The sequence below is a fragment of the Peromyscus maniculatus genome, chromosome 5 (genome assembly GCF_049852395.1).
Source record: "Peromyscus maniculatus bairdii isolate BWxNUB_F1_BW_parent chromosome 5, HU_Pman_BW_mat_3.1, whole genome shotgun sequence".
Lineage (NCBI taxonomy): Eukaryota > Metazoa > Chordata > Mammalia > Rodentia > Cricetidae > Peromyscus > Peromyscus maniculatus.
In genome coordinates this window covers 136,641,714-136,656,615 of record NC_134856.1, presented here as the reverse complement: position 1 = coordinate 136,656,615, position 14,902 = coordinate 136,641,714, and the positions used below count along the sequence as shown (strand labels likewise).

The 14,902-nt window shown below is 47.6% G+C and overlaps 1 protein-coding gene across 3 annotated transcripts in view; it reads right to left on the bottom strand.

Annotated features, from left to right (window-relative positions):
• Pcbd2 (pterin-4 alpha-carbinolamine dehydratase 2) overlaps positions 1-8,956 on the bottom strand; it is a 50,327-nt gene extending 41,371 nt beyond the window's left edge. The window contains exons 1-3 of one of the 3 annotated variants that reach the window (XM_076573424.1): positions 8,489-8,944; positions 4,589-4,720; positions 3,533-3,656 (exon numbers count right to left, since the gene is read on the bottom strand). In XM_076573424.1, coding sequence (XP_076429539.1) covers positions 3,533-3,656; positions 4,589-4,720; positions 8,489-8,752 — 520 coding nt within the window. In that variant the 5' untranslated portion in view covers positions 8,753-8,944. Of the gene's footprint in view, positions 1-3,532; positions 3,657-4,588; positions 4,721-8,488 lie in introns of all 3 variants that reach the window. The other 2 variants (XM_076573426.1, XM_076573425.1) reach the window with 2 other exon arrangements.
• Positions 8,957-14,902: the final 5,946 nt, after the last annotated feature.

Genomic DNA, 14,902 nt, shown 5'->3' with positions numbered 1-14,902 from the left:
CAGCCTGGACTGCAAGGGCCAACAGTTTATACCCATCTTTATTTCCCTTGCCCTTCTATTACTCCATGGTACTTGTTTGCACAAAATTCAGCTGTCTTTTTTTTTTTTCAGCCCAACCCAGTATCTACTCCAAGCCTGTGTCCATGCAGCTGAACACAGCTGGATAAAACAAAATCTTCACTTTGAAAGCTGCACCATTGCTGTGGGGTGTCTTTCCATACTCTGAATATGTGTTGCTCCCATTGGTCAATAAATAAAGCTGCTTTGGCCTATGGCAAGGCAGAATAGAGCCAGTGGGAAATCCAAGCAGACATACAGGGAGAAGAGGGTGGAGTCAAGGAGATGCCATCCTGCTGCCCAAGGAACAAGATGCCAGCAGGCCAATAATGCCACAGCCATGTGGCAAAATATAGATTAATAGAAATGGGCTAATTTAAGATGTAAGAGCTATCTACCAATAAGCCTGAACCATAGACCAAACAGTTTGTAATTAATATTAAGCCTCTAAGTGATTATTTTAAAAGCAGCTGCAGGACCACAGGACCGTGGGACTGGGGTAGGACAGAGAAAAGTGTCTGGCAACACACCATAATCTTTAATGGCACTACAAATGTCCCAGCACCAGCCACCTCTCCTTAGTTAGTCATTACCTTAAGCTCCAAGGTGACTCTTCCTTTTGTTATCTCCCTAGACCTCCAATGCCTCTTGCTAGCAGTCAAAGGCCTCACCAAAAGAACAGACACAATCAGAAGAGAGCTGTGTCTTCTTAGGATGAACGTCCTTCCTAATGCAATGACAAAGTGGCCCTGTGCCTGCACGGCCACCCCGATCCTATTCCTCTTGCTAACCTGGACCTGCTTTCACCACTAAACCTCTGGTAATTCTCAAACTGTCATCTCAGCTGAGTTCTGACCTCATGACTGGTTTCTCCAACTGAACGACAGTGTCTCACCCCTGATGTGTACACAACACAACAGGCTCTTAGTCCCTTCCCCTGCTCCGCCATACCCGGACTTTGCAGCTCAGCATGAGGCACCAGTCACATCCTCCTCCATCTTACATCTTGAACCAAAACCTTGGGGTCATCCTTAAGACCTTCTCACCCTCACCCCACATCAAATCCATCTGCAAGTCTCTCTCTCTCTTTCCTATATGTGTGTGGTGCTGGGATGGACCCCAGGGCCTTGTGCATGCCAGGCAGGCAACTGGACCACTGGCTACAGCCCCTGCTCTTTACACAGTCTTGATATCCATCTTCAAACCTACAGGAAATCGCCCTGCCCACTTCTCTCCAGCTCCTCTGCTGCGTCCACTCTCTGCCTCTGGCTTGGACCATTCCTCCCGAGTCCAGGCAGTTAGCCTGCTTCCACTTTCCGTCTTTCCACTGATCCTTGCAGAGGCACTGGAGCAAGTGTTGTTGTTGTTGTTTGTTTTAAAACAAAAGCCAAGTCTCTGTACTTGCAATCTTCTGTCATCTGTCCTTTGTAGAACAAAGCCAACAAGGTCCCAGAGCCCTGTCTTCTCTCTATCCACTCTAGAACACTAACCTTCTGGTTCTCATCCCATCGTTGGAGATTATTTTGTATGAGGAAATCTGTCTTCTCCACCTGGAATGTTCTTTCCATGGATCCTCACATACTAAGCCCTTGCATGTCAATCAATCTCCCCAGAGAGACTATGTGATCTTAAAGATGGCCTCCCCTCCTGGGCTGGTGGGGTAGTTCAGTGGCAGAGCATAAGCCCTCCATGTTCAGGGTCCTAGGTTCAAACCCCAGCAGAAAAAAAACAATGCCTTGGTCTTTGCCCTTTATTCAACATCCGGTCTAGTTTTTCTCGGAGCCCTCCATGAGCTCAGACCACATCTCCTACTCCTCTGCTTAGCATCTGTTTTCTCCACTGGACTGGGAGGTTCCCAAGCTTAGAGTAATGCCAACCATAGAGACAGTGCTTAAGTACACAGAGAATTAAGGAGTGTTACTTGTAAAACTCAAAGATTGGCTGGGCAGTGGTGCATACGCCTAAAATCCCAGCACTTGGGAGGCAGAGCCAGGAGGATCTCTGCAAGTTCGAGGCCAGCCTGGTCTACAGAGTGAGTTCCAGGACAGGCACCAAAACTACACAGAGAAACCCTGTCGAAAAAAATGATGAAGGTGAGTGAGGCCGTCAGCATTGCTGGCTTGCTCTTGGGCTGAAGCAGAAGGAAGGCAGCTGCTGTGCCTGGGAGCTGGGGTTCTCCTCTTTCTTGCCTTGGTGTATTCTTTTTTTAAGGTTTTGTTGTTGTTATTTTATTTAGTGTGTGTGTGTGTGTGTGTGTGTGTGTGTGTGTGTGTGTGTGCGCTACAGTGCAAGGGAACAACTTTAGGGAGTGTTTCTCTTCTTCCACCATGTGATTCCTGGGGACTGAACTCAGGTCATCAGGGTTAACAGCAAGTGCCTTTACCTGCTGAGCCATCTCGCCAGCCCATGGTCTGGTTTATTCTTTGGGTCAGAGACCCTCGTCATAGCCCAAGCTGACCTCACACTGTGGTCTTCCTGCCTCAGTATCCTAAGTGCTAGGACTACAGATTAGCACCACACCAGCAGGTACCCCCCTCTTGAACACAGCATCAACAACAGGGCCGTCCTGCAACCACCATGAATTAGGAAAAGCAGTGAACTCTATGACGATCTCTGATCTCTGCACACAGACAGGCGTGCGGGCTCAGTGCCGCACACTGAACGCCACTGCTTACTGGCTAATGCTTCTTCCTCTTCTTTCTCTGTTTAGCCCTGGCTCCTTCTCTGTCTAATCGCCCTAAAGGCGAGATTCATAAAGTGCTGAATCACAGACCTGCCCTTTTTTCTGACAATACCCCATCAAGGGCAAAGCTGGCTCCTCAGAACATTCCAAATCTGCTAGTTAGAGCAAGCAGAATTTCACCACCAGGTCTTCCACGCTGTCCTCCTGAGATCGATCAGCACAGTGTGTCCTCCCTCTCTGCAATGAGCAATGGCGCCCAACTTGTTAGCTACGGGTGTGTTCTGGTTGTGTGTGGGCAGTGATAGCTGGTCATGACACCAGTGCCAGCACAGGCCACTATCCAGGTAGAAGTCACAGGGCCTGCTGAGAGGTAAGGCCAGGATATCATGTTGATGCTGGTTCCCCTTCCTAAACACTGGAGGGAAACGTCATGGTGAGCAGCGGCACGGGTGCTCCAGGATGCCTTTTGCAGAGCTGCCCCCCCCCCCCAGGCCGCAGCAGTGCTGGAGGACCAACTCAGGACACAGCCTGAGGCAACACCACTCTAGCACTTTAAGCCACATGTTCAAGGCCAATAAATTAGCCCAGGCTTAAAGAAGTCAAGCTGTACACAGTAAGAATTTTAATAAGCTTGGAAAAGGCTACCTGGAGCTATGCAGAGCTGACTGTACCCACGAGATGCCCTGCCGCCAGCCACGGAGTGCTGAGTCCCTGACCAGGGCTGCAAGCACGCGAGGCAGCGGGAACAGGGAGTCGGTTTGGTCCAGGTTTTCTCAGGAGTTGGGGACTTACAGCAAATGGCTGGCAGCCAGATGACAGACAAACAGACCAGGGCAGGCAACGAAGCAGAGCCAATGGCATTTACCAGGAACACATGCCAAGGGTTCCTTCGGTGGGAATCCGGTGCTTGCACACCCTTGTGGAAACCAGCAAACACTGTAATCAATGTCTACGCTGTAATCAATGCCTGTTTGTACTCAGAACCATGCTGGGTACAATGGAGTTAAGCAAACATGCTCCCTGACTCCTGGATGCCAACACCTAACATAAATAAAAACAATAGATCCGTCCAAAGGATTACTACAGTAACTGAGCAAACACGAGCTAGTCAGAAGCACTGACCTGACACAAGCGCAGTGGAGTAACCCTGAAGGCTAAGTCATGGGAGATGACTCTCTGAACAGGGTGGGGCCCGAGTGGAACGGTTACCTGGGAAGGCTGAGTCTCCAGGGGGAGGTCAGATTTGGAGAAAATGTTCAAGGGCTGGATAGGGGAGCAGGAACTGGGAAGAGATACAGCTTAGGAGAGGGTGGAGAGGCAAAAATACAACTATGAGATTTTTTTTAAGTGCCCTGAAAAAGTAGAGAAAGCAAGCAGGTTGTGTTTCTCAGCTGGCCTCTCCACACACCCTTCTAATCTACAGGAAAATGCGCACATCCTCATTTAGTGTTATTTAAAATACAGAAAAAGACTAAATACTTTACCCAACTCCAAATTAAAGCTATAGTGTGCGCACGCGTTGAACAAGGTCTTGCGATTTAGGTCAGGCTGGAACTCACATGTAGTCCAGGCTAACCCTGAATTCACAATCCTGTCTCAGTTTCCCAAACACTAGGATTACAGGTGTGTACCGCCACACAGTGCTGATTTCTAAGTATCACAGAATCAACCCTTCCCCCAGAGCTAGGCCTGCCTGAGTCAGCAGGGACTGTCTCTGTCACTGAACTCATAAGGAAGAGAGGGTGTGACTCCTAGTCCACATAGGACCAGACAAGCAGTAGTCACAGAAACCTAACAGGGCCGTTGACAAAAACAGAACCTGGCACATCAGTCATTCCCAGGAATTACCTGATTAAAATTTTTGAAGATGAACTCTTTGTAGATGGCATCTCTCTCACTTAATTCCGACCATCCTGCTGCTTTCAAGCCAGGAATGAGTTGGTTCCTCTCCTCGGCTGTCAGCCACTGTGCACCTGAAGACTGGGAAGAAAACATATTTCTTGTCTGAAAGGGCCAGCATTTATCTAAACTCTTTCCACAAACTTATGCCTCTTTAGGAAGCAATATAGAAAGAAAGTCTCCAGGGTAACAAATTCTAGCCGTCTCTCATCCTTTACTCTCAAAAGACAGGCAAACTCAGCCGGGTGGTGGTGGCACACGTCTTTAATCCCAGCACTCAGGAGGCTGAGACAGGCGGATCTCTGTGAGTTTGAGGCCAGCCTGGGCTACAGAGTGAGTTCCAGGACAGCCAGAGGTACACAAAGAAACTCTGTCTTGAAAAAAAAAAATTTTTTTAAAGATAGGCAAACTCTGTGTGGGCTGTTCAAAAGAAAATGGCTGTTGTCCTGTCTCCACCCGAGTGCTGCCTCAGACACCACAGCTCAGCAACTCTGGTTTCTAACAGCTACAACTAAACCTACTATTGCCACTGGCCTCCTCAGATGCTACAGAGTTCCAGCATGTGCCACTGAGGAAAAGCCAACTCTCTAGGGAAGCTGCTGGGAGGCCCAGGACCGGAACTCAGGGCTCTAACCCTGGTCTGCTGTCCTTTGGATGGACTTCCAGAACCTCCTGTCTGCAGCTCACTGAGTGGGTTGAACTACTGAGGGTGTCTATTCCCTTTCGTATATGATGAAAACCCCTCTAGAGAGTGTGGAACCAACTGTACATTTCCATTGAATTTCCTATAACCACCTCTGGGGGTCCACAGCCCCTCTACCACAGGCAAAGTCCTTGCCTTGATAACAAGAGCACCAGAAAAACCAACTCCCTTCTTGTGTCGCTGGAGCACCCAGAACATGCACGGCACCTGCCGGCGCTGTCCACCTCATTCATTCCTGCTCTCCAGTGACAGTAGCAACTGTCCTTCATCCTGTACCTTCCTCTGCTAACTAAACAGTAAACACCGTGGACACATCACTGTAAACTACGAACACAGCTTCTCACTCCAGCGTAAGCACCTACGGCCACCTCACCTCCTTGCAGGGTGACTGTAGGCTCTGGAGAGACCTAGACTGAGCTAATGTTGAAGGCACAGGGGGAGGGGTGGAGCTGCAGGCTCTGGACTCGAAACATGAAGCTGCAACTCACGCCTGCTTCTGAAATCCTCAAACTTGCTATCACAGACATGAATACGGTTAAGAAGGTACAAACACCAGACGATGGTGGTGCACACCTTTAATCCCAGCACTTGGGAGGCAGAGGCAGGCAGATCTCTGTGAGTTCAAGGCCAGCCTGGTCTAGAGACAGCAAGTTCCAGGACAGCCAGCACTGCACAGAGAAACCCTGTGTCAAAAAAAAAAAAAAAAAAAAAAAAGGGTACACACATTTTTACCTTTTGGCAACTTGTCCTATGAAGGGGAAGGGATGTTAATGAGATTATTTTCTAGCTTTTTCTCCCTGAAAAAGCAGCTACTTTCTCCCACTACAAAAGGGTGAATGACAATATATCTTAAGCAAAAACATTTTAAGTCTTGTCATTCAAAATAAGCAATCCCAGCATGCAGGAGGCAGAGATAGGTGGATCTGAGTTTGAGGCCAGCCTAGTCTACAGAGTGAGTTCCAAGATAGGCAGGATTACTCAGAGAAACCCTATCTCGAAAAGAAGGGGGGGGGGGGGAACAAGTAATTCAAAACTAGCACTTAATGTTAAGAATTGATAGCAGGCATTGGGGGAGGGGACTGGAGAGATGGCTCAGTGGTTAAGAGCACTGATTGCTCTTCCAGAGGACCTGGGTTCAACTCCCAGCACCAACATGGCACAACTGTAGCTCACTTCAGGGGACTCAAAACATACATACATGAAGGCAAAACACTTACATAAAATGAAAGTAAATAAATAATGCTTTTAATGCCAGAACTGGGGAGGCAGAGGCAGGCACATCTTTGTGCGTTCAAGGCCAGCCTGGTCTACAAAGTGAGTTCCAGGACAGCTAGGGCTATGCAGAGAAACCATATCTCGAAAAACAAAACAAAACAAAAAGGTAAATAAATCTTTAGAAAATAAAACAACAATAAAAAACCTCCCAACAGATGGTTCTGCTGAGGGTATGTCCTACTTTCCTGCTTCCTCCATGGCTGGCTGCTGGCTGGCTCCCAGCGTCTCCCTCTTTCTCCCTTTCTCCCTTTCTCCCCCTCTCTTTCTTCTACTTATTCTCCCTGCCCAACAGCCCCGCATGTCCTTCTACTGCCCAGCTACTGCCTGTTCAGCTTTTTATTAGACCAGTCAGGAGCCTTAGGCAGGCAAGGTGAAACAGCAGCACATCTTTACATAGTTAAACAAATGCAGCCAGGCAGTGGTGGCGCACGCCTTTAATCCCAGCACGTGGGAGGCAGAGCCAGGCGGATCTCTGTGAGTTTGAGGCCTGCCTGGTCTACAAATTGAGATCCAGGACAGGTACCAAAACTACAGAGAAACCTTGTCTCGGAAAAAAATAAAATGCAGCATAAACAAATGCAACACACCTTTACATAGTTAAAGTAACATTCCACAACATAAACAAATGTAACACACCTTTACATAGTTAAAGTAACATTCCTCAACATAAATGTAACACACCTTTACATAGTTAAAGTAATATTCCATAACAAAAACAAATGTAACATATCTTTACATAGTTAAAGTAATATTCCACAACAGAACTGTATCCAGAGTTCAAGGTCAGCCTCAGCTACATGAGACCTAGCTCATGAAAAACAAACAAAATGAAATTTCTTTCCTTCTTTTATTGGAAGAAGAAAACAAGGGGCAGGGCGCAGGAGACTGTGTACCTGAACACACACATAGACACCTATATGAAAATTATTTTAACTAAATTAATAATAAAAAAAATGTTAACCAAATGCAATAACTGGTCCTGGATTACACCAGAAAAAAATTTCTCTAAGTCATTAGTCAAAAACAATGGATGTTATCAGCGATAATCTTCTGACTTCAACAATTCTACTGTGTAATATAAGAAAATTTGTTTTAGGGAATTCACCATAGAAATTTTACAGGAATATAAATCATGTCTCTGACTTATTCGTAATTTTCAAAGGGGTCTAATAAGCGCTTGTAAAAGAAACGGTGCGCTTCATGCTACATTTTCCACTAGGTGGAGCTGCCTGTTAAAACTTCCCCTCGATTTGCTCCCCCTCTAACCCATCCCTCCAAACCCCTCCCAGAAGGTCTCGCCGCGCTCCTCGCTGGCTTCGCAGTAGTCCTCCTGCCTCAGCCTCGCAAGGCACAGAAATGACAGGCCACAACGCACGGTCAAAATACTAATGTCTGAAGTAAGAAAACTAAAATATCCTCTATAGAAGTGGTGAGGAAAACCGATGTACCGTTCAAAAACGTGGGGAGAAAGGCATTTACTAATTTCTTCCTAAAGCTCACGACCACGCCTACCCAGCGGAGCGGCCACTGAGGAGCCTGCCCGGGACTGCCGCAGCACACGGGGTGGCCACGGCCCATCACTAATCTTCGCACTTAGATTTTTTTTTTTTTTTTACACGAGATTGTTTCCGGTGCGCAAGCTCATAAACTACGACGGAAGTTGCTTGGGGTGTTGTGTTTTGTAGCAGGTGCCCCCACGTAGCCGTGGCTGGCCTCGAACTCCCACGCGTCCTCCGGCCTCTGCCTGCCGGGCGCAGGGGCGAGGGCGTGTGCACGGCGCTCCGCCGAGGGGGAGCGTGGGAGCCGCGGGCCTGCGCGCGCAGCCGCCCCCACCCAGCCGAGGGCCCGCTCTCCGCACCGGCCGCACTCACCATGGCCGCCCGGCTCGCACCCCGGCCGCGCAGCGCCGCCAACCCCCGGAGGGCGCCGCGCGCCCCCGCCGCCGCCGCCACCGCCGCCATGGCCCCGGGCTGCCCGGCGCGCTGCCTGACGCGGCCCAGGCTCCGAAGGCCCCCGGAGCGGGAGGGCCGCCGCGCCCGCGGGTGCTGGCTGCGTGGGGCCACCCCTCCGTGCTCGGTGGTTTTGGAAGCCGAGCTTGCTCCCGCATCGACTGTCCTGCTTGCACAGGACACCATCCCTGAGAGACCCGAGACCGGCGAGGACCGGTGCAGACAAATTGCCTCCCATGTGTTGTTCTTTTACATGCCATATGTGTGTGTATTAATCTTTATTATTCTTTTGCCATTTTTTTTTCTTCAGATGTAATTGACAATAAAATTTGCCCTTTAAAATGGTGTGGGGCCAGGGTTTTAACATTGTGGTGAGGGTTTTTGTTTTTGGGTTTTTTGGGTTTTTTTTGTTGTTGTTGTTGTTTTTGGTTTTTTTGTTTTTGTTTTTCGAAACAGGGTTTCTCTGTGTAGTTTTGGTGCCTGTCCTGGATCTCACTCTGTAGACCAGGCTGGCCTCGAACTCACAGAGATCTGCCTGCCTCTGCGTCCCGAGTGCTAGGATTAAAGGTGTGTACCACCACCACCGCCCGGCTGTGAAGAGTTTTGATTAAAATGTTACTGCAGCTTTTAGTTCAGCTTTAATCTTTTTTGTTTGGTTTGGTTTTGGTTTTAGTTGAGATAGGGTTTCTGTATAAACCCAGCTGTCCTGGAACTCACGTTGTAGACCCGGTTAGCCTTGAACTCAGAGATCTGTGTCCTCCGTCTCCTGAGTGCTGAGATTAAAGACGTGTGCCACCACCGCCTGGCCATCCTTTTGATCTTTTTACTAAGTAACTTTATTGTATTCCTTTCTTGTAACAGTTCCACATAGCCCAAGTACAAAGTTGCAGAGGCTGGCCTTGAACACCTGCCTCCACCTTCCAGGAGCTGGGGATTATGGACGTGGGCCACCAAACCTGGCTCCATTATTTTTTCTAAATTAGCACATTATCAGTTTGCCAGGCATGGTGGCACACACCTTCAATCCCAGAACTCTGGAGGTGGAGAGAGATGGATCGCTGGAAATTAGTGGCCACACTGAGCTACAGAGTTGTAGGCCAGCCAGAGTTACTACATAGTAAGACCCCTTCTCAAAAACGCATATTTTCTTATTTTTATCAGTTTTACAGAGAATTTGGCAAAAAAGATATATTACTAAAGAGTTCATTTAAGACTGATTTCACAACTGTTAGCAGTCTTATATCCCAAATGGACTTAGAAAAAAAATAAAGCCTCAAAATAGCCTAAAATTTAGACTTCAGTCTTGACCCTGTTTTTGCCTGATTGACAAGATGTAACAATCTGGAAAAGAAAAACTCTTTAGTCTGAGGGCGCTGGTCAGGTGGCACTGACTTAAAAGTACTCTGAGGGCCCTGGTCCAGCAGAACTGACTTGAAGTAACTTGGGTGACAGTGTGGGTTTCTTTAGGTTCATGTCTAAGGATGAGATGCCAGGGATAGAATTAAAAGTCTTATTTCTGGGCAGTGGTGGCACAAGCCTTTAATCCCAGCACTCAGGAGGCAGAGGCAGGCGGATCTCTGTGAGTTCGAGGCCAGCCTGGGCTACAGAGTGGGATCCAGGACAGGCTCCAAAGCTACACAGAGAAACCCTGTCTTGAAAAGAAGAAGAGGAGGAGGAAGGGAGGGAGGAAGGAGGAACAAGGAACAAAAAGAAGAGGAGGAGGAGGAGAAACAAAACTAAAAGTCTTGTTTCTAGTATTTTCACCGAGTGTTTATGATCATGGAAAATATTCTTGAAGGTCGCATATTAAGGTGAGGGTCCCTCCAGGGCATGTGGTATCATGTGCTCTGGAATCAGCATACCGGAGCACAGGCAGGAGGGTTTGACGTTTGACACCAGCCTGTGTACTCGCTGGAAGAGGAAGGAGAGAAGAGCTGAGACCTGAAAATGATGTGGAAGGTGTGTTAGCGAAGAAGTGCTGCATCCTTTCCCTCCTTAACAGCCGCCTGACACCAGGGCAACGCACACCTCCTTCTAAAGCCGCAGGAGAAGGATGTTAGGGCCTAGGGAGTGACATCATCATCCACCAGAGGCTCGTGAGTGTGAGTTCACCCAAGAAGTTCCCAGATGTGCCATGAAGCTGACCTAAGTTTGGTCCCGAGGTCCCCCTGGTAAAAGAGAGCTGTCTTCACAAGTTGTCCTCTGAGCTGAGCACACACACATACACACACATACACACCACACACACATACACATACACACCACACACACACACATACACACCACAGACACACACACATACACACCACACACACATACACACACACACACCACACCACACACACACACACCACACACACACCACACACACACATACACCACACACACACATACACACCACAGACACACACACATACACACCACACACACACACACATATACACACCACACACACTTTCAATTGTTTTTAAAAAAAAAAAAACACTCTCAGGTCTGAAGAGATGGCCAGAGGTTGGGAGCACTTTGCTGCTCTTACAGACAACCTGGGTTCGATTCCCAGCACCCACATGGCAGCTCACAGCTGTCTGTAACTCCAGTTCCAGGAGACCTGGTACCCTCTTCTAGCCTCCGGAAGACCAGGCACACACATGATGCATACACACAAGTAAGACACCCATAAAGTTCAAAACCTTCATTACTTTAAAAAGCACCTAGGTTAATGAGATTTAAGCCCCTTTGCAAAGATTCACCAGGTGCTTCTCTGTGATGGACACCATGCTTGGCTTGTGCTGATGGGATCGGGCTGAGCTGCTCCCTCATGGCACCCCTCACCCTCAGTTTTCTGACTAATGTCTAGTCCTCCTCTCCAGGCAGCACCCTTGTTCTGAATTCCCTCCAGGGGAACCCATGTAGGTAGTTTTAGTCAAGTGTAAGAAACAAAGCCATTGGTCTGCTAGGAATCCTCGTCACCCTCTCTCACTCCCTGGATTTTAGAATAGAGCCTCACTGGGTAGTAAAAAGCACTCTTAAAAAATCCTATTGTGGTGCCTTGAATAACAATGGCCTCCATGGGCTCACAGATTGGAATGCTTGGTCACCAGGGAGGGCACTATTAGGACGTGGGGCCTTGTCGGAGTGGGTGTGGCCTTGGTGGAGGAAGTGTGTCACTGTGGGATATTTGTACACTGTATGAAAATGTATTGCTGTAATTGGTGAGCTAAAGCTGAACGGCCAATAACTAGGCAGAAAAAGGTTAGGTGAGACTTCCAGGAACAGAGGACTCAAGGGGAAAGGCAGAGTCACCAGTCAGACAGGGAGAGGAGACAGGAGGTGTAAGATGGAGAGGTGACCCACATGGCAGAACACAGATGAGAAAACATGGGTTAATCTAGTTATAAGAGCTAGCTGAGACAAGCCTAAGCTACAGGCCAAGCCTGTACAATAAATAAGAAGTCTGCGTGTTGGCAGCCCAAAGGAAAGTCTACAGAAGTATGTCACTGGGGGTGTGCTTTGGGGCTTCAAATGGAGCCGCCTCTTCTCCATGTCCGCCTGCGTGCTGACATGCTTCCCGCCATGATGATAATGGGCTAAACCTTTGAACTTAAGCCAGCCCCAACCAAATGCTTTCGTTTATAAGAATTGCCATGGTCATGGCAATAGAACACTGACTACAACACCTCTCTCTGGGGCTGGAGAGATAGCAGTTAAGAACATTCATTGAGCTGGGCCGGTGGTGGCGCATGCCTTTAATCCCAGCAGAGCCAGGAGGATCTCTGTGAGTTCGAGGCTAGCCTGGTCTACAGAGAGAGTTCCAGGACAGGCACCAAAACTAGACAGAAAACACAGAAAAACCCTGTCTCAAACCCCCCTACTGCCCAAAAAAAAAAAGAAAGAACATTCACTGGCTGCTCTTCTAGAGGCACTGGGCTCAAAAACAAAACAAAAACAAAACAAAACAAACAAACAAAAAAGACTTTATATAAAAAAAGGAATATATATACATATATTTCTTTTTGTTTGTTTGGGTTTTTTGGTTGGTTGGGTGGGTGGGTGTTTTTGTTTTTGTTTTTGAGACAGGGTTTCTCTGTGTAGCCCTGGCCATCTTGGAACTAGCACCGTAGACCAGGCTGGCCTTGAACTCTCAGAGATCAGCCTGCCTCTGCTTCCCAAATGCTGGGATTAAAGGCATATGCTACCACTGCCTGGCCTAAAATCTCACTTTTGAAAGAATAATTCTCACTCCAGAAGCTACTCCAAAGGAAATGAGAATGCTATGATAATTTTCAGATAAATAGGCAAGTACGTTAAATTTACTTACAAACCTATTCTGTGCCTAAGGTAAAGAAAACTACTGGGATGGGGGGGATGGCTCAGCAGGAAGAAGCGCATGCCACCAAAGCTCGACCACCTGAACCCAGTCCCTGGGAACCCAGTCCCTGGGAACCACGCTGTGGGCGGTGAGAACTGACTTCTACAAGCTGTCCTCCGACCTCCTCATATCAGCCGTGACACATGTGCCTACACACATACACACTAAATCAAAAGGAACACAACTTAAACTATTAGCAACAGTAAAATACTAATCATCTGATAAGCAAAATAAATAAAGGTGTTAGGCCAGATGCGTGTGGTAGCACATGCCTGTAGCACTGAGAAGCACTCGGGGCTGAGGCAGCTGGTGAGTTTGAGGCCAGCTTAGCTTACACAGAAGGTCTCAAAAAATAACAAAGATTAAAGGTGCTTGTGGTTTGAATGAGGGACGTCCCACTGGCTAGGGTATTTAAACACCTGCTCCCCAGTTGGGAGAGCCTTGCTGGAGGAAGTACCACTGGGGACAGGTTTTGAGAGTTTGCAGCCTTGCCCACGTCCAGTTCACTCTCTCCGCTTCCTGTCTGCGGTTAAAACAGCCATCTCTTACCTCCCTATTCTGTGCCTTTCCCAACATTCCCCACTCTATCTGGAACCATAAACTAAAATAAACTTTCTTCCATATCTCACTTTTGGTTGTTTTATCACGACAAAAAGTACCTGAAACGATGCTGCATTCTATTATCACTACAGCACACTGGAGAAAGGCCAGAGGTAAACACATTCGAAGGTCACCCGGGCTGTGCCACAGAATACGGCAGAACCATTCCTCTAGGCTTGGAGCCAAGTGTGGTGGCACACACCTGGAATCTCATAGTCAGAGCCAGAGGCAGGGGGAGCCAGAGTCCAAGGCCAGCCTGAGCTACATCTCAAGATTCCAAAGAACAAAATCCTACAACAAAGGTCTGAAAGCTATGCAGCCAATAGTGAGTTATTCCAAGCTTCAGGTTACATTTGAAATGAAGACATTTGATAGCAGTAATCTCAGAGTTATCCATATAACTGAATCAGTATGGCAGAGAATTTTAAACAGTAGCTGGTATTCACATAGTAATGGTTCAGATGTTACTGTGAGAGAGGAAGTAGACTTACTGGGATCACTAAGGTTTTTAGTTTGTTTGTTTTTCTCTCTCAGATTTGTAATCATAGGCCAAAGCTCTCAACTGACTGTCTTTATAAGCTGGGCAAGTTAGGTAACCATTCTCAGTCTCAGTTTGCTCATCTGTAAACAGACATAATGGTATCAGAGTCACAGTCTTTCTCCAGTGGACACCCAGCAGGGCTGTTCGTGACATTACATACACCATAAAGTTGTAAGCTCTCGATATGACACTCTATTTCTATAGAAAGAGGAGTGTTTTATACATACTGAGCTAATGTCTAACACTGGAAGCAATTAGTATAAAAGTAATTTATTAAGGCATGGTATACATGCCTTTAATTCTAGCACTTCGGAGGCCGAGGCAGGAGGATCTCCATGAGTTCGAGCCCAGCTTTGCCTACATAGCAAGCTCCAGGCCAGCCAAGGCTGCATGAGACGCTGTCTCAGAAAACACAAAGTACAGAGGCAGGTGGATCTCTGAGTTTGAGGCCAGCCTGATCTACAGAGCAAGTTCCAGGACAGCCAGGGCTACACAGAGAAACCCTGTCTCTAAAAACCAATAATAGTAACAATAATAATGATAATAAAAAGGTTTGTATAAATTATACGTGTTAATATTCTGACCTGCCCCTTGGGGCAGCCCTGCGTCCTGATGTAAATGCCTGATTTAAGGAAAAACCCCTCCCTTCTCTCTCTTCCACTCTCTCTCTCCATTCCCACGAGGTATGTACCCTTGAATCCTCCCTTCTTTCTGTCTTTCCCTCTTTCTCTTCATCTCTCTATTATAATAAACTCATTTCCACGCGGATGCAGCACCTGGATTGTGAATGAAGTGCCACTGCCCACCACTGGCCGGCCTCCACTAC